The 23,579-nt window shown below is 36.1% G+C and overlaps 3 protein-coding genes and 1 long non-coding RNA gene across 5 annotated transcripts; 1 reads left to right on the forward strand and 3 right to left on the reverse strand.

Moving 5' to 3' along the window:
• The first annotated feature begins 455 nt into the window (after nucleotides 1-455).
• Nucleotides 456-23,579, forward strand: LOC144665735 (TNF receptor-associated factor family protein DDB_G0285149-like). Of its 2 annotated transcripts, XM_078527041.1 has the most exons (7): nucleotides 456-471; nucleotides 10,245-10,299; nucleotides 11,827-11,883; nucleotides 17,849-18,331; nucleotides 19,013-19,193; nucleotides 20,434-20,642; nucleotides 21,357-23,579. In XM_078527041.1, exons 4-7 carry the CDS (start codon nucleotides 17,859-17,861, stop codon nucleotides 21,523-21,525), a joined length of 1,032 nt encoding a protein of 343 aa, XP_078383167.1. In that variant the 5' UTR covers nucleotides 456-471; nucleotides 10,245-10,299; nucleotides 11,827-11,883; nucleotides 17,849-17,858; the 3' UTR covers nucleotides 21,526-23,579. The 2 variants fall into 2 exon arrangements, with proteins under 2 accessions (XP_078383167.1, XP_078383160.1); XM_078527034.1 differs by lacking the exons at nucleotides 456-471; nucleotides 10,245-10,299; nucleotides 11,827-11,883 and having other exon boundaries at nucleotides 17,353-18,331; nucleotides 21,357-23,460.
• On the reverse strand, nucleotides 493-10,276 carry LOC144665727 (uncharacterized). Its single transcript, XM_078527025.1, has 16 exons — nucleotides 10,239-10,276; nucleotides 9,409-9,450; nucleotides 9,230-9,313; nucleotides 8,980-9,048; nucleotides 8,704-8,810; nucleotides 8,324-8,406; nucleotides 7,734-7,810; nucleotides 7,090-7,185; nucleotides 5,714-5,801; nucleotides 5,447-5,531; nucleotides 4,675-4,797; nucleotides 3,944-4,081; nucleotides 3,433-3,468; nucleotides 2,849-2,903; nucleotides 2,287-2,388; nucleotides 493-1,517 (listed from the first exon to the last, which is right to left on the reverse strand). The coding sequence occupies exons 2-16, from the start codon at nucleotides 9,440-9,442 to the stop codon at nucleotides 1,441-1,443; spliced, it is 1,254 nt and encodes a 417-aa protein (XP_078383151.1). The 5' UTR covers nucleotides 9,443-9,450; nucleotides 10,239-10,276; the 3' UTR covers nucleotides 493-1,440.
• On the reverse strand, nucleotides 10,388-11,858 carry LOC144665972 (uncharacterized). Its single transcript, XR_013573099.1, has 3 exons — nucleotides 11,821-11,858; nucleotides 10,773-10,841; nucleotides 10,388-10,432 (listed from the first exon to the last, which is right to left on the reverse strand). It is a non-coding gene; the product is annotated as an uncharacterized LOC144665972 (long non-coding RNA).
• Nucleotides 11,962-15,802, reverse strand: LOC144642397 (uncharacterized). The gene is made up of 5 exons (XM_078501379.1): nucleotides 15,538-15,802; nucleotides 13,828-13,967; nucleotides 13,465-13,515; nucleotides 12,604-12,675; nucleotides 11,962-12,014 (listed from the first exon to the last, which is right to left on the reverse strand). Exons 1-5 carry the CDS (start codon nucleotides 15,780-15,782, stop codon nucleotides 11,962-11,964), a joined length of 561 nt encoding a protein of 186 aa, XP_078357505.1. The 5' UTR covers nucleotides 15,783-15,802.

Here is a 23,579-nt window from a genome sequence, read left to right on the forward strand (position 1 = left end):
GATCGGAGGCAAACGCTCTTAGTCACATTTTGTAGAAGGGCGTCTGTGACGTAAATAATTCATAGTGTTGATATCATTTCTGTAAGACTTAATCCTGAAGAAAGGCATTAAAAACTGTCGTACGGCAAAACGAAAAGCTCAAAAAGCGTAAATTAAACGTCAGTCGGACAATAAAAACAAACTTCCACTCGATAGATTTTTTTCATTTTCTCGCTAAACGTAGATATTAATTAACAAAAGTAAGCCGTTAAGGAAGAAGTGGGGGTCACCGACCTTTTCGAGCGCAAACTCCAAGCTAAAGGAGCGAAACGGCTACCCACCCTATATATGTGCTTAGAAAGTTTTCTCAGCGTGCGCTGAGAATGGTGTATGACGTTGTGACATGAATCACATGCGCAGTAAGGATGCGCATAAACAATTAGCGCGATCGACATGTATAATGGTTTGCAAGCCGGTTAACGTTTAAAAGAGGTAAGAAACAAAATATTTGTGTCTTTTTACGTATTTTTATTGACATATTAAAAACTTAGAATGTAGCTTCAACCGCTGATTAAGCTTTTATCTTAATATGTGATGAACTGACTGAATAACTTTTTACAGTCAATCTTATCATAAAAAATAACATATTAAGCTTAAGTCTAAAATTTATCCTCAAAAGGAAATCAAATGTAATATGACATAATTAGTTCTCGTATGCACACGTCATATCATAAGCTTTAATGCTGCCAAATTAAAAACGTAACACATATTTTGTCACAATAGTTCACCTTTGCAACACATCCTATGAACTGAACAGTCCATCTCCAATGATCTCTTTACTAAGTTAACGCCTTTAAAAATATAATTTCCTTGAAGTCAATAGAGTTTAGGCTTATAAATATGTTACCCATACTATTGCTGTCAATAATAGAAATAGTCAATGAAATTGTATTACCCAGTATGGCTATGTAGTATAAATAATCATGTTATATCCTAACTATAAACATTGAACTATTTTCGCTGGCTGGCTATGAACAAGATCTTGGCTAGTAACTTAGTATTACAAAACATCCCTCTAAAGCATAATTAGGGTCCGAACTGTTATGTTTTAGTAGTAAGGTCTGTCAATTCGTAACAAGGAACACAAATGTTTTGGTTGTTTAGGTGCATTGGATTGTGAGGTTCAAGATAATGTTCAACAGAAGGGTTTTGAAATTCATCTTGGTTCGAGAGATCTCACTGACCAAAAACGGGATGGGTGGGGGTCTTACAAAAATACCTTCCATGGGGCAAGTCTGCACAATTATCTCACATGGAACTATATAACAAGAAAGATAACAAGCAAGGCAATTTTTTTGTCATTTGCAAGGAAACAACTGAAACAAGCTAAGGAAACAATTTGCGAGCATATCATTTACCTTATACCCTTGTGTAAGATAAATTACATAATTTTAAAACTAATTAGGCGTCACTCTCTTGATTATTTTTGCGTCTCTTTCGTTTTCTTTTCTTTTTTTCTGTCGTGCCTGTTTCAGGTTCTGCGAAATCAAATATAAATAATATTTCATTTAACATTGTTTTTTATTATTGTTGAATAATTGTAATCTTAGAATTTATATACAAGTTTTTAAGTATTCACTGCTCCCCGACATGTCCTTCATTAAATACAGAAACAGTCACTTCACTTGTTGAATGTTGAGTCAGATTAAAAAATAATAGAATATCAGACCAAAATGGCAGCTTTATGATAATAACACTCATTGATAGGACATGGTTGTTAGTGGGGATCAAACAGTTGGTGGGATGGGCTTCACTCGAGTCAGTACATGTAGCAAAGAAGGGTGATAGGGGTGCGCAATTCCATTAAAACTGATAATTTTCAGAACCTGACAAATGCTTTTTTAAACATTATAGTAGATTGCTTGGATCATACAACCCTTCTACTTAAAAAGCATAACTTTTGTCATGCCTCCTCCCCCCCCCCCCCCTAACCCATTGAAGCCTTGTTTTTAAGCCCGAAAGCATGACCCCTCTACGCCATAACAAATTAACAATGGCACCCACGTCATACATAAATTTCAAACCTCGCATATTCTGTTCTTGCTTTTGGTTTGTTGTTGTTTAAGTGTTGGTGTCAGGGGTTAACTCTGGTTGTGACCGTACATACCTGGGGTACTTACATGATTAAGGGAAAGAGATGTGTTGAATTTAACCCCCATGTCCCATCAAGAAATTACAACCGAAGAAAAGGCAACAAACATTGTATTTTAATTTTTCTCAAATAACTTTCACAGGTTGCCATTTTACCTTCTTGATCTTTTTCTGGTTCATCATTCATTTTCTTGTTTAGTTCTTGATCTTTTTCTGGATCATCATTCATTTTCTTGTTCTTGTCTTCTGCTTTGTTATCTACAACAACAACATATCCTTTAGGATCTGACTGATCGATGTATAATATGTTGTACATGTAGTCTATTTATATCTTTGGTTTAATATATGTTTTGTTTTTGTTTTTTTTCTCTTTGTTTCTGATCTTTAATGAGTATGAGACAATCGTTAAAAACCCCAACTTATTTGATAAGTTTAAAACCAGATTTATGACTGATCATTATGACAAAAGCTTTACATGTCATTTGATCAGTTAAAATCAATCTATAAAAAAAACTGTTTGTGGCTTTCCAGTGGGTAAATCTCAATGCATAAACAATAATGACTTAGTCACATTTCTTATTTATTATTATTAGGGCTTAGTTAATCTGAATTTATAATGCTATTTGGATTCTATAGTAGTTCCTTGTCGGTCTTTTTGATTGCCCATCATGATGTACTCAGGTTGCTGACTGTATAATTTCATGATAAGGATTAATACCCTCCAACGTCTTTGACAGATTTGGCTCCATTGGGTAGTCTCCATAAAAAGAGACCTGCAATACAAGAAATTAAACAAGTCATTAACTTTTTAGCCCATCTAATGAAAATTCTGAACAACTTGAAAGATTACCAACAGTGCTTTATGTCACTGGTTGTTAATTTTCTCTTTAGCTCCAGCAGCTTTTATTATTTTCATCCTTCTCTTTTTTACTATCTTAATTTTACTTCTTATAATGATTTCTTTACTTGACAAATTAGCCCAAAAAAATTACTTTCAATCAATATTGCTCTTTTGTAATAAGAACACTGAATGAAAGAAAAACAGTTATAATATTATGCTGTAAGTGTTACCCAGTGTATCCTATCATGGCCAAGGGTATACCGTCAATGTATTTTGTTTTGTATGTGCTTTTGGCATAATTTGCAGTTTCTTGCAAATTAAATCCTTCTTTGACATCAAGTTGGTTAATGATATAACATAGGACAAAACATGTTGGGGCAGAAGACCATTTTTTAAACCCTTGTTATATCATTTTAAATTAATTTCCTCCGAAAAAAATTTCCCAAATAGAACTTATTTACCTCATTGGATAGCATCTCTGATGTTTCACTTGCATCCTGAGTAAAAAGATTGAAAAGTTTTACTTTCATATAAGCTAAACCAGTGATTGTTCAGCACTGGCAGAAAGACAATTATAAAAAGATATTAACTTTGGTTAGGTAACCACAATTGTTTTGTTCCAGAAAATATCCATACCCCCCCCTCGGAAGTTTTTTTTTAATCCCCCTCCCCCCTGAATTCTTGGGCGCATTTTTTCTTTAATTTTGAGACCCCCCACCCCCTCAGAACTTCCAGTGACCTTCCTTGGGGTGGGAATTTTCCAAAACAACACAGTTCACATTCATTTACTTCATGGGGCACCGCAAACTTGTTATTTCAGTTTTATGCAAATATGCAATTATCTGCTTTTAACTGCAAGCTTTCATTAAGAATGATAAATTTCTCCAGCCACTATATCTACCACAAGCTTGTCTGGGCTTGTAATCTTTTTAAACTTTGATAAAATACATTTTTTGAAGCTTTTAAACTTACCCTGACAACACACAATAGTGTCTCGGGTCCCTCCAAATCATCACCGTGCTTGCACAATGTACCAATAAAACCAGCTCCTGGCCTTTGGAGGGTGAAGTTCTCAAGCCCAGTGGTCACCCCAATCCAGTCATATACTGCCTATAACATCAATCAATGCAGTTTGTACAATACTGTTCATGTAATTTGTTAAATATTGTTTGTTGGGACAATTATTATTTGTTGGGCCATTCCTGCTATAGACTAGTCAACTTTCTGTGTTTATTTGATTTTGTGCCCTGGGTGGATATTACATTTTTGGACCTTGAGAGAACTGAAGGGGCCTTTTTATAAGCTAGGGGCTTATTAAATTTTCACCACTTTCAGAAAGTGTTAAATAAGTTTATTTTGCAACAAAACAATAAATATTAATGTTATACAATGGTCGAGGAATTGCAGGTGCTGTGATTGGTCAATTTGAACTCATTATAGCCGATAAAGCATGCAGCATACGTCATGCATGTGTTTTATCAAGGGGCTTTTATAATCAATTATGGTGATAACATTAAACTTATATTGGAAACTTTTTGTGTGCTGGTCTTTTCATGGTTGCTCACTGTCATGCACAGTTTGCCATTTGCCTTCTGAATGTATGCATGCAGTTACTTACATTTATTAAGGCATTGCATTATTAGTAAGCATTTTTTATTCTGTCAAGTTTCCACCCAGCTATCTTGTTTATTTGGCTTAAGTACCTGAAACTTGCTGCCTTGTCTAAATTTCCGGCTCTCGTTTTTACCATCACCTAGCTGGACTCTGATTTCCCAATAATCAGAGTCGGGCTCTTCTTCCAATCTTTTGCTTCTCTCCTTCATCACCTGTATTGTCATGTGTTTATTTCTTAAGTTAATATATGCACTTTAAACAATAAACAATACAAAGGAATACAACAATAAGATGAAGGAACTTTCATATTTTCTTTCCTAGCCATTTAAAAATGATTAGAAAAGGTACCTATATGAGAAGAAAGATGAAATTTAATTGTTCCCAATATCTCTTGTCTTCCCAGAGATATTCATTCAAGTTTTCTCAGATATGTTTTCAACCAAATTTGGTCTCATGATTCTTGTAGTAACCCTTAGCTTGTTGTGTTGCACAATATGGACTCAACGATTTAGTTACCATGGCCAAATACTAGGTTGTAGATCCCCTGATGCAACGGGCTTTTCTCAACAATTCTGACATCCCTTAATTAATGTTATTTGCCAATGATGCTTTACCATAATAAGATGCTTTCCAATATGTGCCCCCCTTCAAATGTGTTTTTGTCAATAAGCGCCCCCACTCTTATACACGCCCCTATTCTAAAAAATGCTCCTATTGTGGCTAACTGCCCCTACTGAAGTCGTTGATGTCGAAAAGATGAACTCATGAAAATTCAACGTACTATACATATCAGGGGAGGGGTTTATTTGGGCGAGGGCATTTATTTGATCATTTATGGAAAAGTAGTAGTTATCTTTTTACCGTCTTCTGTCGGTCCAAAGTTAAGGATCTTTCTAATTCTGCTTCTTGTTGTCTCATTATGAGCCTATCTTCTTGGATCATTTCCCTAGTTTAAAGAATGAAATATTGCCAACTTATTACGTAACTATTATGAGGTAAATTTTTATAAAAATACTGACCATGACTGTTCTGGATACAATAAAGTTACTCTGAAATGTCGAGTATGACCTCACCAACGATTATAAGGAACCAGGTATATAATTATTCAATCTATTCAAAAATACTCACCACTCTAATCTTAGAGAGTGCAAAGCACTCTTCGCCCTTAAAATTGCTTCTCTGACACTGCCATGGTTTTCTTCTGTCAGTGTATGTCCTGTTGAGGAATTTTAATATTAAATGTCTGAATTGAGTAATAGACTTATAGTGTTGAAGGTTCTCTAACTTAGTTGCAAATACTGCATTACTACCTTAAGACTGTGTCTCATGTTTTATAAAACACTGCTGCTTATTACCGGTGCACATGCACCGGTCATAAAATGCTGTCCGTTCCTTTCGTTTTTTCAACGTATTGTTTCCAGGGCACCGCTTTCTGCTTTGACAAAATCGTTGTCATAGTTGAATTATTATTCGCCATTTTGCGAAAAGCAGGAGGGCATTCAAGACAAAGATTATAACTTTTGGGGGAACGACAAGTTTCCCAATCTTAACGAGAGACTACTTCATGGGCGAAAACTTAAGAGTGGATAATTATTCAATTGATCGAGCGCGCGTGAGTTAACAGATAGCACGAGAACACATTGTGTTGACGTTTGTTGACGTAGTTAATGACTTAATTATCTAAAATTAGACTTGTTCCGTTTGTTCGACGTTAGCTCGGTTGTTTACTTCGGGTTACGAAGCAATAACGAGTGATTATCGATTACTATTACCCAGAGAAGAATACCACAAAATTCTTCGTGTACACTGTCACGTATGAGAAACCTCCATGTAAATTGGTTAGTATGATGTCATAATTTGTCTTATATGAAGCACTTACCCAAATTTTTTAACGTTATAGCATAGCGTGCACTACTAGCTTCGCACTAGACACAAAAATAACACCGGCCAAGGGCGCCTATGCTTTGTCGCATAAAAATTGGCATAAAATCTAAATTAAATCAAAAGGCTGATTCTTAGCAATATCCAAAAGAAGTAAATTTAATTTTGTCATAGTTCACAATTTTTAAAAACGCGGGCACCCTGTGATATTGAAACAAGTCTTCGTATGAATCAATGTAATGCAATTACGGTAAAAATCTTGCTTTGACTAATGATGCGACAAAACGGAATGTTTCAAATAACCTTTGTCGCGCAATATTTACGTTAGCCAGATTTTCAAATTCTCAACTGTTCAAAATGAGGGATTCCCTAAAATTTTCTCTTTTCACATTATTCATTTACACGTTGTTTTTTTCTCTATTTTTAAAGAATATTTGCGTTAAAATACATTTACATGTCGCGCAACAAACCTATTGATATGAACGACCCTTATGCATGGTAGTGTAAACGTGGGTTGCCAAGCCAAATGTGGCCCCGGCAAAATTCACGAAGTGATTCTAGTTTATTAAACATTACATAAATTTATTATTGATGAAATGCTGTGGTAATGGTTTGATACTTACCAGAATAGCGTTCCACAAGTACTGGGTTTCCAACTGATTTGGTTGGAGCTAGAATGAGCAACTCACTGCCTCCTCCAGACCCCAGTTTTGATTTCACTTTAGAAATTAAAGTAAAAGTAAATAAAGTGTATAGGTATTGATTCAACTTTTTTCAGTCCTTTAGTAAAAAAAGAAACTGCAAGCTGAATATTTTTATTCCTCCCAATCTTTTTCCATCTACCTATCATGGTTGAAGGTAATGTTGTGATGTAGTTAATGTTCCAACAAACAACTGAAATAATGAGCGTGCAGACTGAAACAAAATTCGAGTTTTTTAGTTTAAATGATTCAAGGATATATTGAGGTATTGTGATCATACACACACATTTTCTTTTTTGTGGTAATGAGCATTAAACAAAAATTTACACCTTGCAAGCGTCACGATCTACCAATGCATGTTTTGTATAACTTTTTTTTTTCCTAATTACATTTTATTTGATCCTGTATCTATTGGATCATGGGTTGCTTGTCTAAATTTCAAATTGCCTGTAGGTTTCATTGTTATATTGCAATATGTGTCAATGTCGATAATAACATTAAAGTACAATTGCTCAATATTTACGATTACCTAAAAGAGCTGGCGTGATTAAATTATATCTATCTACCTAGCTGTCCACTCTTGGTCCATGCCTCAGCCACCCAGAAGTAAACACTTTCCTTTTCTTCGACTCCATGTAGTAATCTGTATGGGAATTAATTTTAGTAGTTAATAAAATCTAAATTGCTCCTTTTCACTTTTAGCTAGGCCAAGTGGAAGATATAGCACTCCAGCTTAACTGGAAGGGGAATGAACCAAAAATCGAACACAATCGAACACCAATCATTTGATTGGGTTTGGTAATCGGAAAAAATAAACATCTATTTTGCTGTGAGTACGATTTTCGAACACAATCAGGCACTAACTATGATTGTTGACTGTTTGGTATTTGAATGTTCCATTTTGTTTTGATTGTCGACTGCTCGGAAGTCTAACATTCGATTTTGTGTGATTGACTAAAGCTTACTGGGAGTTTGATTATGTTACGTTACCGAACCCAATCAAACGATTGTTGTTTGATTGGATACGCCGGGGAATTATTAACACCATATTACAGTTAAACACACTTTCAAGAGGGTTGAAAGATCTACATGTATATAATTGCTAAATAGGTAATTGCCCCCATGGGGGAAGGGCCAGATATCGTAAACTATATACCTTGCAAGAGAGCCCACAGATCGGTCCTCTACGACAATTGCTGCCAAAACCACTCTGTTGTCTTGAACAGCTTGATATGAAATCTAAATTTTTTAAGATCAGAATGTTAATGAATGAGGTATATATTTCAAGTTAACTACTTATGTCAGATATACACATGTATGACAAACCATATGAATTCTAAGTAATTAAATCAATGTTTACTTTAGGTATGTTTTTATCTAAACATTTGTATTCAATCACATTACAATTTTGACTGCATGTTTACATGTTCACTTAGTCTCCGCTTGCTAAATAATTTGTACATTTTATTTTATAAGTTTGTAAACTTGTCATTAACATTAATTTCTTGTTGTGACTATCATAAGATAGATACGAACCTCTGCAAAACTCAGGTTAATGAAAGTTGGTGCAGATCCTCCTGTAACCCTCATGAATCGTCTTAGTAGCCTCTCGCACCGGAGGGTTTCTGCAAGTTGATTCTCCTCTGTAATGATTAAGATTAAATGCGTTACCACCAGCAATTTTTCTGTTAATAAATTCTTTATGAATACAATATTGATGTAAATTTGGTCACATTTATAATCTGTCATATTGAGCATGCAGGTGTTATAGGTATCGCATGAGAGATGTAAATTCAACTATTCAGTTATTACCTTGATCACAGATATGTGGATCTTCATCTATTATCAATGAGCTGCTCATCAATGAGTTGATTGTTCCAGCTACAATGTATCATTAGAATCACAGTGAGAAAATTAAAAGTTTAGAAAGTCTTTGAAAATACAAATTTGACCTTGACTACGGTAGTTTATGCAGAAACAGTCAGAAGTGCATTATTTTTTATGTAAGAATTTCCATATTATACAAGTGCTTGAATCAACTTTTCATTTTTTTTTAAATTACCTCTTTCCCAGTCTTTGGCAGAAAATGTCGTGACTTGTGCCAAAGGTGGACGCACATCATCATTCATTTCTACATCATTGATTCCTATCAATCATAAAAAAAATGAATTATTTTTGATCAGCATCATTGTTAGTAGTACCAATTGCTTTGTTTAGTGTGTATGTGGAATAATTTTTTACCTGTAGTTATTGCTGGCAATGACACAGCTGCCATCCTGCTGCCTTAAGATAAAGATAAAGGTTTAACATTAGTATAGGTTTAATAAATTGACAGCTCACTGCAACGTACATGTATTGTGCTTGTAAATTGTGGGTTTGAATCCTGATCGGCCATTTATTTTTATCGTTTTTCTTTTCGGATTAAAATAACACTGATTTCCACATAATATACTCGCTCAACGCCTATTTAGGCTATAAACCTTTCATTGCCATCAGGGCCGCACGGGCGGAGGGCTCGAATCCTCCTGCCATTCGTTCTTCTTTTTTTTTTTTAATGCCCTGAAATAAATGTCCAAAATGCGAATATCCAATAATTTGTCGATGATTTTGAAAATAGCCTGCGCTTCCCAACACTTTATACCCCTTTTACGAACCAGAAAGAGCCGCCATTTTCAAAGCGGAGTAGACCCTGGGTTAAAACCGGTTATCACTTCTTATTTATAACACCCCCCCCCCCTCCCTCCCCAACCCAGAGCTTCGCGAGGCCCTGCGAGTTTGTATTACTAGTAAAAATATAATTGTTCATTTTTAACAAGCTGCTTGTGACAAAGAATAAATGGAGTCCCCAACTGTAATCATTGCCTCTCTTGATCAGACATCTAGCCAGCTGGGTGGCCACCTTACACAATGACTGACTCTTGGCAAGTGAGTAGGGTGTTCACAAGTTGGATAATTCTGACTGACTGCAGACTGACTCACTGACTGTTTTACTGACAGACTGACTGGCGTGAATGTTTAAAAATTATGCACAAATATCTAATCATTTTACATTTTATAATATTTATTTTTACCTGCAGTGGCTATTGCTGGTGATACCGATGATGATCCTTGATGCTGAAGGAAAAGAGATAGGTGTAAGTCATATTAAAATTGTTAAGATTCATTTATCCTAATGTCTTTAAATGACTGACACAGTTTCAGATTTTCACAATTTATCTACCTGTAACGACTGTTGCTGCCGTGTTTATTGGTGCTGTCGTTCGAGCTGAAATACAATGTAAACTTTTGGTTAGTTGGTGTTACAACAAAAGGTATATTAAACATTAATTTAAGTTTTCTCCTAGTTCTTACAAATTTGATTGTATTTCATAGGCGTGGGTTTTCCCATTAACAAGTGTTAATAAGTTACACAGTGCATGCTTTACACTGTTTCCTCACACAGATTACACATTTCTAAATTATAATAATGTGTCAATTAACTTGATTGGTGATTAAAGTTCCACCCAACCTCTGACTAACCAAAAGTTAACTTCTTTGAGATGGGTGTATGGATATGTAACACAAATTTGAGATGAATATAGCTGTAAATAATATAGTTGGTTTACCTGTCGTGTACAAAACAGAGCCTGTCGATGGTCCTGTTGAGGTTCCTGTGGCAGGTACTGTTGAGGGTACTGTTCCATCATATGAAGAACAAAAACATTTAATATATCAATTTTTTAAACGAATGATCAAGCCTCCCTCAACTTGCCAATCTTCTACAAATGGCTGATTATTTCTTTTTATATTTTATTATGGCAGGCCAAAGCCAGCTTAGTTATTTGATATTTGACATCTATTTGATGGTCAATAGACAAAACAAAAAAACATGTGACAATATTACAGGCTTGAAGGCTGTAGAACTTGTTAATATTTCACAAGCTTGTAACAAGGAATAAATAAAGTCCCCAACTGTCATGGAAATCGTTGGCTCTCGTGATCAAACACCAAGTCAGTTGGGCAACTTAGAAAGTGAGAGACTCATGGCAAGTGAGTAGGGTGTTTACTAGCATCATAAGTCTGGTTGGTGTTGTGTTTGACAAAGTTACTAACAACACCATTTAATTTCCCACTTTCACATCTCCCATATTACACTTTGCCCCCACCCCCCTCCCAAAAAACAAAACAAAATAAGCATTGTTTCCAATTTTGTTTTCTTTTTCCTGTAAGAGGAATTTATGACATCTATGCAATGTATAGAGACATGAAAATGGTAAATTTCAAAAGAAGTGATTATTAAATAAAAGTATTTATTCATGTGTAAACACAATTAACTAACTCCTAACTTTAATGGTTGTATTCTTAGAACACCTATTTTAATACTGATTAAATTCATTTATTGACTGACTGACTAAATTCTCAGGACTGAATGGCTGACTTACTGCCTGCCTGACTGCCTGCCTGACTGCCTGCCTGCCTGCCTGCCTGCCTGCCTGCCTGACTGACTGACTGACTGACTGACTGACTGACTGACTGACTGACTGACTGACTGACTGACTGACTGACTTTCTGACTGACTCACTGACTGTTTTACTGACTGACTGACTGGCATGAATGTTTAAAAATTATGCACAAATATCTAATCATTTTACATTTTATAATATTTATTTTTACCTGCAGTGGCTATTGCTGGTGATACCGATGATGATCCTTGATGCTGAAGGAAAAGAGATAGGTGTAAGTCATATTAAAATTGTTAAGATTCATTTATCCTAATGTCTTTAAATGACTGACACAGTCTCAGATTTTCACAATTTATCTACCTGTAACGACTGTTGCTGCCGTGTTTATTGGTGCTGTCGTTCGAGCTGAAATACAATTTAAACTTTTGGTTAGTTGGTGTTACAACAAAAGGTATATTAAACATTAATTTAAGTTTTCTCCTAGTTCTTACAAATTTGATTGTATTTCTTAGGCGTGGGTTTTCCCATTAACAAGTGTTAATAAGTTACACAAAGAGATTATTATAAGTGTGCATGCTTTACACTGTTTCCTCACACAGATTACACATTTCTAAATTATAATAATGTGTCAATTAACTTGATTGGTGATTAAAGTTCCACCCAACCTCTGACTAACCAAAAGTTAACTTCTTTGAGATGGGTGTATGGATATGTAACACAAATTTGAGATGAATATAGCTGTTGGTTAGTTGGTGTTACAACAAAAGATATAGAAATTTAAATTATATCTTTCTTTTAGGCGTGGGATTTACCCATTGTCAAGTTTTAATTATTAACACAAAGTAAATATTAGTCTGCATGCTTTACACTGCTTTACTAAATAAGAATGTATCAGTTAATTGATCAGTGTTTTAAGTCCCACTCAATCTATGACTAACCACAAATTTGAGATGAATATAGCTGTATAATAATTATTATAATATAGTTGGTTTACCTGTCGTGTACAAAACAGAGCCTGTCGATGGTCCTGTTGAGGTTCCTGTGGCAGGTACTGTTACAGTGGGTACTGCTCCATCATATGAAGAACAAAAACATTAAATATATCAATTTTCCTTTGGTTTTTGCAACCTACAAAAGACTTGATGGGCTTTGGGGGTGAGAATAGACCACACTTAGGAAAATGATACTACAGAAGGTCATTAACGACTGTTTCAAGCCTCCCTCAACTTGCCTTCAGCAGATTTAAATGGGCAGGGGTTCAAGCGTTCCTATATTTCCAATATTTTTTCACTCCTCCTATATTTCCCTATATAGTTTAGAAAAGCCCTAAGTGTAGAGGCCTTGTTCTTGTTCTTCCAAGGCCCCTCAAGGCTTCAACTCTTGTTGTCATGGTTCTGCCACTTTATGGCACAAGTGAAAGGGACTGTGTCACAGATTTTAACCAAATTAAAATATTTGAAATCACTAACACATTCAATGAAGCAAAAAATGACCTCTTAAACAATGAAGGAATATTTCAATATTACACAGTAAATACCAAAGAAGGTACGGATGGCTAAAAGCGATGAAGATTGGAACAGATTGCATTTATAGGGAGTTTATGGAATCTTGTTGGACTGAACAATTTTGTAAAGTTAATCCAGTTTGCCGTCCTTGGGTCAAATGTGGTTTCAATGAAGCTATGGTTTTATCTATTAGATCAATGAAAGTAACTCCTTTGCAAACATTAAGATTCATAGCAGATACGTTGCAAAACTAAATAAAAAGAACTTAAATCAGCCATGACACAGTCTCTATAACCCCAACAAAACCTGCACTAAAGAAGGCTATACATTTAGGAGAAATCAAAGGTTACCTGGGTGATTGGTTGATGTTGTTGGAGGACGTTGTTGTGATGCCAGTCTTGCTGATGGTAAAAATAAACAACAGCAATATATTAAAAAACTGTCGCCTTCATAATGAAATTGATGTTGTTAAGTTCCGATTGGGTATTGTCTGCAATGTTAGTGATCTTAAATGTATATCAGTGAAGATTTATTTGATAAATTGATTGAGTGTGAACAGCACCTTCTGCCACCGACCCAAATTACTTCTTTACATGAGAGTTCCTCCTGGGAGGAGTGCATCCCGGAAAAATAACCAGACACCAAGAAGAATTCATCCAGGGACAAAAGTCATTCCGGGAAGAACTCTTATGTAAAGAAGCGCTAAATATTACCTGAATCACTTGACTTGAGAAAGAGATAAACTCTTTGCTTCCCTTTTTTAAAGGAACTGAGGAGCTTCTTGGCATTGGGCATGTTTTTACTCACACGCTCCATCTTACTGCCACGCTCTATGGTCTTGTAAACTCGAAGCCTTAAAGAGATAAAACAAACTTGCTTATATTTGTATAGTCTGTATATGATCACACCACTTCAAGAGGATGTAAATTAGAACGAAGTGTGCCTTAACACCTCGCTGTTACTGAGTGAGATTGTATTCTTAGTGGAACGTTATTATTCTCCCGTCTAAGAATCCCAATTTAAATTCACTATGTCCACTCAAAGTGTCGGTCTTTCAGATATATCTCAAGGAAGGTATGGATATTTTCTCGTACAACACAATTTTGTATGAATCTAATGTGGGCAATGCAGTAGGACTGAGAGTGCTGTGACACTTGCCCCAGATGGGCGAGCATTTAAAGCAAACAGAAGCTGCGCTAAGGCCTGCCACTGCAGGTTTGTTGAAGAACTGTTGACAGGGCACACCTGAAAGTGTCTCCAACTAACTGAACGATCTGAATTGGCCCTTTGATTCCTTCAATGCAGAAGGACATCTGATCGCCTCACATAACTTCAAACAAGCTGTTCATGGTTCATGAGAACGCACTGAGATAAGAATAATGACATTAAATCTAACCCAACTAGGATATTTAGGGTATGTGAAGTTAGTAAATTTTGTTTTATTACAGTTGGTAATCGTGCATATTTTAAAAATAAATATTTATTTTCAGTGTCTCATAAGTAGAAACTCAGATGTGTTTTGCCAAAAAACTGCGAATCTAATTGGCTCTTCCACTGTTTTTGATTACCCAATAGGAGGTGTCACAAAGCACTCGACTGCCTGCGATGTGGGCTAGATAGTACGCACTAAACTCTTGAATGGGTTAATTCTTTTCACTTTCTGGCTTTAAAATACCGGTACATTAAATTGTAGTTTTGGTCTACCAATTTCACGTGGGTGATGAAAGATGATCAGTTTTAAGCCAATTAATAATCGTGACATTCAATGCCCTACCGACAAATCTTGCGCTAATCGACTCCTGGACGAAAACTCTTTCCAAACTTGTCAACTTTTCTCTCCTCCATTGCAGTAATATTTTCCGAGCAGACTTTCATCGAAGTGAGCGGGCTAATATAGTGAAGAAAAAACATGATCGTATGGCGCCAAAAACGTTGTCAATTTCGCGACTTGACCGCAAACGTTTCATTTCTCAAAAGTGACACGTAAACCGACAAAACAGTAGAGGTTTTAAAAAATGAATTAAAGAACGAGGAATACACCAGTTTTGGTGGCGAGTTGGTTGGTGGCGAGATTCCCTGGTGGCGAGGTGACCGGATACCCACAGAACAAGATCAAATGCCCATGCATGCATGTTTGCGACAGTGCAACTTATACGGCAGGGAACATCGATTTCTCTTAACTTCTTGAGGCCAAACGTAAATTAGTCTGGTATTGGCACTTGGTAAATGAAACGGAAAATTTGGTTTGGTTTTTTTCGAGACTCGAGAGATAGGAAAGGAAAGGAATAAATTTAAACATTCCTTCTAAGTTCTCCAGGTGTCTAAATGCGTACAGCATTTCACTGAGACATGATAGTCCAAAAAAATGTTCCTATTTCTCCGATTTCTAGGGAAACCACATTCAGTCAAAATTCAAATCTTACCTTTCGAAATCCGCGTTGCTCAACCCCGCAAATTTATCCTTGATAAGCTTTGTCATATGAGCTTCGTTCATCCCCAAGTTGAACGAGAGTTCTAGAACTCTTCCCTCCCTGTTTAACTCGTCCCATTGCCTTCCTCGCGGCGTTGATTGTCTCCTTTCCTTCAGCCACACAAACTCGCGTGTATATGGCCTTCCTTGTGGCGGAGGATTGACATCGATGTCATCCGATGAAGAGTCTGACTCCATTGCTTTGTCCAGCTCTCGCTTCCACTAGTGTTGCGTTACCAGCTCTTGTTTCCTCTATAATTTAATAGGTCCGAATTATGATTGATCACATGCATGTGTCATCTCATATGACAAATGGTATCTATTTGCTGATTCCTTTGTCTATTTCTTTTTATGTCCTTATTAATCTAAAACTTTCCTTTTGTCATGGGTTATTTCTTCGCCAAACCCGCTATTAATTGAATTCCCCCGGGAACATTCTATTCTTTTTTCGAGGGAACCTATTGGTTATGGAACTTATGTGAAAAATTTGACACTGATTGCCGGAAAGGTGCAAGATCGGTGCCATCCTGCAAAGTGGACAGAAAAATCAAACAACAAATAAGATATCAATTATGCCAGTAACGCGTGCTGAGTATGAGATGCAACGCGACGGGTTTAGCGAAGGCGCGAGTCCCTTGAGTGAAGCGAGCGAAGCGAGCCGGTGATTCTAAACAAATTCTAAACAATTTTAAGTGGCCTTCAACTGTTACGGTGCCATTCATTGTTTTTTGTCACTTGACATTCGAATTCGCGGGTTTTTTTCCTGTCACCTTTGTTTTTGGGGGTTTATTTTTTGAACTTCCGCCAATTCAATTCTTTCAAAGCAAAACAATAAAGCTTCTGTAATTGACGTCGGCTTCAATTCCCCCGAGGAGAAGAAATAGAACAAAAACATTTTAAAGCGTCTAACATAAGCTCAGTATTGTAAGTCTCGAGCACTGTTTCCAAAGTTTAATTGGAAAATGTCTGGTATTCTTTCATTTAACTGCGAATTGCTCGAAGCAGGATCATTTGACGAAAACTTGTTGTGTCCGATATGGTGAGTTTTAGTCGGTAACTTTTATTTTACTTCCATCGAAATATTTTTCTTTGAATACTACTTGGTCGGTTTCAAAATATTTAATGTTCTGTATGTTGTCGACATATAAAAATTGAGTAATGTTGTACCTAACTACACTGAAAAAGGTTTAAGGGACTCATTGTTCGAGATTAAAGACGATATCATGTTCGGGATTGGTTAAATTTGCAATGCGTTGCGTTTCACAACAGGTCGAGCAACGATACATCCAGATAATTTCACACGATGTTCAGATTAATTTGGATAGATTATTTATATATTCCGTCGTAAGAATTCTACGCATTGTGATGAGAAAATGAGATCGCTTGCAGACTGAAGATATGGCGTAGCTCATCAGATAACTGACCTGGACTGAAAACCTGAGTAAAAGAATTCCTTAAAGTGATCATACGCTATCGACGCATTTTATCGCATTTTATCTTACTTTGTTCTTTACACCTTTCCTTCCCGCGACTACCTTCTTGTTACTTATTTTCGCGAAAAACGCGAAAATTAAGGCCCCGTCCACACTGACCCGGGTAAATTTGAAAACGGAGAAATTTGAAAACGCCACGTAAAATGTTTTCCGTCGGTGACCGAAAACGCCGGTTCAGTGTGGACGGGGCCTAAGTCCCGCGAAAGTAAGTAACAATAAGGTATGCTTGATACAAAGACCCAAATTATCAAAAAAGATTATCAGACATTACTCTTCTAAAGTTTAAATCGTCCCACTAAGCTTTTAGTGGTTGAACATGTTTTAAAAGATGACGTGTCCGTGTTTCTTGTGTGATTACAATGAGTGCGTAGTAACATTAGGCACAGCACTTTAGTATTTTTTTCTTACATTGTAAATTCTAGTAAATTGTAGCCTTTCACAGAATTTTTGATAATGAGGAAGACATCAGAGGCGATTGTTCATGGAACATTTTCGTAGAAAAAATTCCTTACTCGCTTTCATCGCCTTTTGCATTAAAAAAATGCTATCGACTAGAGAATTTTCGCGCGAACGTCCTTAAAAGCCTTGCCCTCATAATAATTGAAACCAGTTTGAATCAATAAATTTAATGCTAGGGTGGGGAGGGGAAAAAGGTGTTACAACAACATCACGGCCCTTTCTCTTGTTCACCCTCTGACCACGTATTCAAAACGGGCCTATGAACTTAAAAATGTTTTGGCTTTAAAATTGTATGTATTTTTATTTTCCTAGCAATGAATTAATGAATTTGCCTGTCTCTTTGACGTGTGGTCATACTGCATGCAAAGAATGCATAAAGAAAATGATGGAAGAGCAGAGGAATCGAGACAATCAACAGCCTTCTCGTCACATCTGTTTCAACTGCCAAACGGCCTTTGCCGCGGTACAGCTTAAAAAAAACATAGTACTGTATAAATTGATAGGAAAGATCAAGATAAGATGCACGAACAACGGATGTTCATGGAAGGGACAGCAGGAAGACATGGAGAAGCATTTCAAAGAATGTGAGTGGTGCAAAATCACATGCCCAGCAGGCTGTCGGTTGAGGCTTTTCCGCCACAGTTTGGACACCCATCTTGAAACCTGCAAATACCAGAAAGTACCATGCAGCTATTGCGGTGTTCATGTTAGAAGATTTGCTTTTGGCGAACACGAAAGCAATTGCACGGACAAACCCTCACCCTGCCCTCTGGGATGTGCTGAATATTTACCAAGGTTAGTACTGAATCACAATAAACATCAGATTAATTAATTTCATAAAGTTATACTTTCGGAGAGACACGGCTTTCCATATGAAATTTAGAGTACGTAACAGACGGTAACTGAAACATTTGTTTGGGATTGAAACCACGATGAACGCACCAATTCTACAGTCAACTCTCTCTTAACGGACACCTATAAGCCGGACACCTCTATAAGCCGGACAAGGTTTTTTTCAGTTTCTAAAAGATTCAAACGGCTTCATTGACATCGGGTTGGTAAATTTTTATTGCCTCGATCGGAGTGAGGAAGACCGTATACGGCACTGAAGGGTATTCGCTCTTCAGTGTTAAAACCTATAAATCTTAACTCACCAGTCTGCTAATATATTTTCCTGTTTGTTTGATTTTTCCAGTCGAAATAAAATATTAAAAGCCACAAACGATAATGCGGGCAAAATGTGGGAAATTGAAAAAAACAACATCAAAAATAAAAGATAAATAAATATTAAGAAGACAAATTCAAGGTAAAATTGTCCACAAAATCGCAGGAAAAGGTAATAACTCTTAGTTCGCTTAGTTCATAGGAAAAGTAAATAAAATAAAATGCAATAGAATTAACGAAAAAGGAAAAAAAAAACTCGTTACGTGTTGCGCTGATTACTAGCACCTCAGTTGGTTTTCTGTTATAAAACAGATCACACGTCCAGCTGCACCTGTACTGCTGTAGGAAAAGGGTAGTGAAATGCCCGGTAAAAGGCTGCCAAAACTTCTACAGAAGAGAGGACAAGGAAGCTCACTTCGGGGCGTATCAAGATTCCCACCAAGAACTCTTGATCTCTGAGGTGGAGAGGCTGCAATGTGAAATTTACAACGGGGTATGTTTCCTATGGTTGTTCGTTCACTTTACTTTAAGAAAGTTAATGGCGTTGAAGTAAGCCTGAATATTTTAGACAATATTATGAGCAATTTTATCAAGGAGAAGGAAGAATCTACTATAAATGTCATGGAGCGTATCTATGAACGCCTTAAGAGGGTCTCAATGGGGTGGAGGCTTTTACGGTTAACGGTTAAAATTTTGGCCTTTTTACGGCTAACGGTTAATTTATTTCCATTACGGTTAACAGAAGTTAAAAGTTAATTTTCATTGTTTTTAATAGTTAAAAATCAATTTCCATTATTGAAAAACATATTTTAGGTCTTTGGACCATTTTTGGGACGATGAAGTGAACTAGTTTGGGTTATTTACAATCACTGATCGATTTTTACGGTTAACACATTTTACGGCTAACGGTTACAATTTTCCAATTTTTACGCCTAACGGCTAAATTTTTGGCCGTTTTACGGTTAACGGTTAACCCCATTGAGACCCTCCCTTAAGTTTTTTTAGTTCAAACGCAAATTTTTGGTATTTATATTGCAACCTAACGCGTCAAAAAGAAAATAATATCCGGATTTAGTTTATTTTCATCTCCGACTATTGCACTGGCTCAAAAACTGCGACTATGAGTCATTAACATACATAGTCTAATATGGAAAATAGTGCGAGAGATTTAAAAATTTTCCGCACGAATTTTTTAACAGGCAGATTCCAGGCAGATTCCAGGTGCTGTCTCACACTAAATTCAATAAATATCAGACACATTGGTCGGGGGAAAAAAATCAAATGGTACGCATCTCAGTGGAAATTTCGCTCAAAAACTAGCAACCATTGTAAGGATCACTGTTCAGGGCCAGTACTATAATCTAAGTACTATAATCTAAATAAGATTATAGTACTGGCTCTGAAGAAGAATAGCTTTGCTAGTTAAAATATTGGCAAATAAATCTTGCCCTGTTGCCGTTGTACCAGACAATCTAGTAAAATTCCGGTTATAAGCCCCCCCCCCCCAAACCAGGCCTATAAACCACACAGTTATAGGCCCATCTACCTGGTAACAAAAAAAAAAAACCCGTCCGATTATAAGCCCCTCCAGATATAAGTCCCCCACTGCCGGGTAACGGTACTGAACAGGGCCAAATGTTGCTTTTTTTATGCGTTTTTTGCACAGTAATCTTGCAAATGAACATTTAGCCAAATTGTTATTTTTAACTTGTCTTTTCCAATTTTTCCCTTAGACGGGAGGCGTAAAGATAAAGAGGGTTATTCGCAGCGTGCAGTGTTTTGGCTGGAGAGTGAAAGGATCAGAACTTAAAACAAAGGCGAAGCTTTCGAGTCCGTTGTTTGGATTCGATCGAAGCCAGTTTCTATGCCTCTGGTCGAGAGATAAGAAGTTGCTTTCGGTGGGAAAGGTGACGGGTTCCTCACCTATCACCATGAAGGCAAGGTATGGTCACTGACTGTTATGCTACCTAATATTACCATACGTGATCCGAGGCGAGATAGGAGGGTCTCAATGGGGTTAATCGTTAGCCCTAATTTGGCTAAAAATCTAGCCGTTTGGCGTAAAAATTGAAAAATTTTAACCCTCAGCCATAAAGTATGTTAATAATAATAATTTAAAATAAAATAGAATAGACTTTTAAATCCCAGAATGGTCCTAAGACCCTAAACATATTTTACAACAATGGAAATTAAATTTTAACACTTCTGTTAACCGTTACGGAAAAAAATTAACCCTTATCCATAAAAAGCCAAAATATAGGAAATATAGAAGCTTCCACCCCATTGAGACCTTCGAGATAGTGGTCAGTAGGGTCGTATATATTGCGACCTGTTTAATTAAATCTTTGGTTTGAAATTTTGTTGATTTTTATTTACCTTTGATTTCGATCACTGTAAGAAATGTGAGACAATGAAAACAAGAATGAATGGAAAAAAATATACCAGAACGTATACATGTATATCTGGTAAAATTCATAGAAGCAGGCATACTTTAAGGCGTCCTATCCAATAGTAGTATAAATTATAAAAGCAGACAGCGTATTTATGGCAAGCTAATTGGCTAATCAAACTACGATTATTGGCTTTTACTAAAAAAGGACACGCCCTTGACGATTAAAACAATTGACTTATGTTTAATTCTGTAATTTTATTTCAGATTTGTTGGGATGAGGGATGACGACGTTTTAATTTTTCATAAACAATTCGAAGCCACACTGAAGGAGGGAGAAAAAGCGGGAGTCAAAGTGCCCGTAGGAGAATTCAATGACGCCAATGAAATAACAATTAAACTCGTGTTACAAGTGTATACTCACATTGCACAGTAGCTAGCTTTATTGAATCTCTCCAGCAGAGCTTTTTACATTCCATTACGCGCCGTTCGCCCCATATTTTTATGTCAAGGATATCAAATGTTCGAACTATGCGACAAAAAGTGTGCGTAAAATCATTCATATACTGAAACCGTTACCCATCATTAATATACTGAAACCGTTGCCCATATTTAAATAGTATACGGCAGCAGGCGGCAATCGCTGTATTCCAATGTGAGTATACACTTGTAACACGAGTTTAATTGTTATTTCTTAGGCGTCATGCAATACAGCTTATTTTTTATGTAAATATTTCACTGAAAAGCCCCGTGGGGACGTGGAAAAAATGTATGTATGTATGTATGTATGTATAGGAGGGTCTGAATGGAGGTACTCCGATAAAACTTAACACTTATTTTTTTGGCTCTGTAACATGAAACAGTTAAATTTTAGCCAATTAAACACTAGCAGTAAAAAAAATTACTGCTACAGTAATTATTATCCAGAAAGAAACAAAAACGGCTCAAAAAGGCCAATATTACTTTGTTTAGTAATGGAAAAAGTTTGCAGAAGACAACCGAAGATGAACTAAGACTACCGTGGATTTCCGAGAGAAATATAAAATTTTCTCTAAGTTCGTGAGTGATTTTATCCGATTTATGAAGAGCAGAAAATAATTTACAACGCTCAATTTTTTCACGAAAAACCCTCGAAACACTTAACAGCATTATCTCCGAAAACATTCAACATTAAAAAATCGGTCAGTTTAACAAGCAAACACTAAAAATTATGGGCAAATAGCACTAAACACTAAACCCCATTCAGACCCTCTTATAGGTGCATGACCACTTTAACCCTTTAAGTCGATTACATTTGGTGTTCATAATGATTTTAACAGGAATAATTGTCATGACAACTGCGTTTTTGTTGAAGTTAGCTTTTAAGTAAGCGTATTTTGTGACTTTGAAAACCCAAAGAAAACGTGACAACATACACTTTAACTTGGAATAGACAAAACAAAATATCAAGTCATTACACTTAAATTATAAATGTGCATTCAAGTAAGTACGTTATAAGTTTGTTGTTCAATTACCATGCACGTTTATTCATCACTAGTGAAAATTTAAGGAGATGCTTATTCTCCATGGTAACGCTCAGAAGGTATGTTTACTTTCCTTCTACATACCACACTCTTTTATGAATCTCTCCAGCGCATCTTCCAAAAGCAACTTGCTTGAAAGGAAGTTAAAAATGTGTACTTTTGAAATTTGTTAGGAGCATCCGCTCACATATAAATATGGGTTTCGTTAAATTCTCGGCCGTGCACGCATATACACGTGGTCGATTCAATGTTTTATCTTTTGAAACAGTTTAAGAGAAGAACGTAAAACAAATACTTTCCTTCTTCTCTAAGATGTTCATTATGTATGACTGTCAGCAGTTAAACAGTTAAAGTAAGGTATGATTCAGTTCATGTTGAGTTTTTTTATACTAAGCATTTTGATCATTAAAGTGGATATTCGTATAACTTAAAACGTGAACTTAATTATTCATTCCTTTCTTTCTTTCTTTCTTTTTTTTATTTTTTTTCGTTTTTATTTATTTCTTTTCTTTTCTTTTTTCTTCTTACTTCCTTCTTTCTCATTTTTTGCTTCTTTCTTTTACTTCTTTTTTTTCTTTAAGCTTCAAGCCACCCAAAACATGTCAATCTAATCAAAAAGTTATCGCTAATTGAAGTTTGAATTTCCCGCCATTTTGTTACTAAAAATAGCTCAAAATGGCGGAAAACTCAAACTTCAATGCACAATAACTTTGGTTTGGATTGACGTATTTCAGATTTTTTCTTTTCAATTTTGGGATCTTTGCGACAAGTTCTTTCAGAAACTGTCATAGAATGTTCCACATTAATTAAAACAAAATTTGGCGTCAACTTTGTGACGTCATTGTCATGCGATCGCCACATTGGAAAACGGTTTCACACTGAAGAAGGGCTATACCCGAAACGTTTGTGTAAACTACACAAAGTGACAATGTTCACAACATTCTTTTATTTTTTTTTTTTTAGTACT

The sequence above is a fragment of the Oculina patagonica genome, chromosome 1 (genome assembly GCF_052425735.1).
Source record: "Oculina patagonica isolate OP01 chromosome 1, crgOcupat, whole genome shotgun sequence".
Classification (NCBI taxonomy): domain Eukaryota; kingdom Metazoa; phylum Cnidaria; class Anthozoa; order Scleractinia; family Oculinidae; genus Oculina; species Oculina patagonica.

Bases quoted from the DNA above. Each gene is read 5' to 3' on its own strand.
- LOC144665727 (XM_078527025.1), bottom strand. From the start codon at position 9,442: ATGGCAGCTGTGTCATTGCCAGCAATAACTACAG. The intron at 8,811-8,979 runs GTAATAACTGAA...TAATCATTACAG, and splicing joins TCCACATATCTGTGATCAAG to AGGAGAATCAACTTGCAGAA. The intron at 4,798-5,446 runs GTAAAAAGATAA...ATGACAATACAG, and splicing joins CTTTGGACCGACAGAAGACG to GTGATGAAGGAGAGAAGCAA.
- LOC144642397 (XM_078501379.1), bottom strand. From the start codon at position 15,782: ATGGAGTCAGACTCTTCATCGGATGACATCGATGTCAATCCTCCGCCA. The intron at 13,968-15,537 runs GTAAGATTTGAA...TATCTCTTTAAG, and splicing joins AGCAACGCGGATTTCGAAAG to GCTTCGAGTTTACAAGACCA. The intron at 13,516-13,827 runs GTAATATTTAGC...TTTTACCATCAG, and splicing joins TCTCAAGTCAAGTGATTCAG to CAAGACTGGCATCACAACAA.
- LOC144665735 (XM_078527034.1), top strand. From the start codon at position 17,829: ATGTATTTTTATTTTCCTAGCAATGAATTAATGAATTTGCCTGTCTCT. The intron at 18,332-19,012 runs GTTAGTACTGAA...GTTATAAAACAG, and splicing joins TGTGCTGAATATTTACCAAG to ATCACACGTCCAGCTGCACC. The intron at 19,194-20,433 runs GTATGTTTCCTA...TTTTTCCCTTAG, and splicing joins AATGTGAAATTTACAACGGG to ACGGGAGGCGTAAAGATAAA.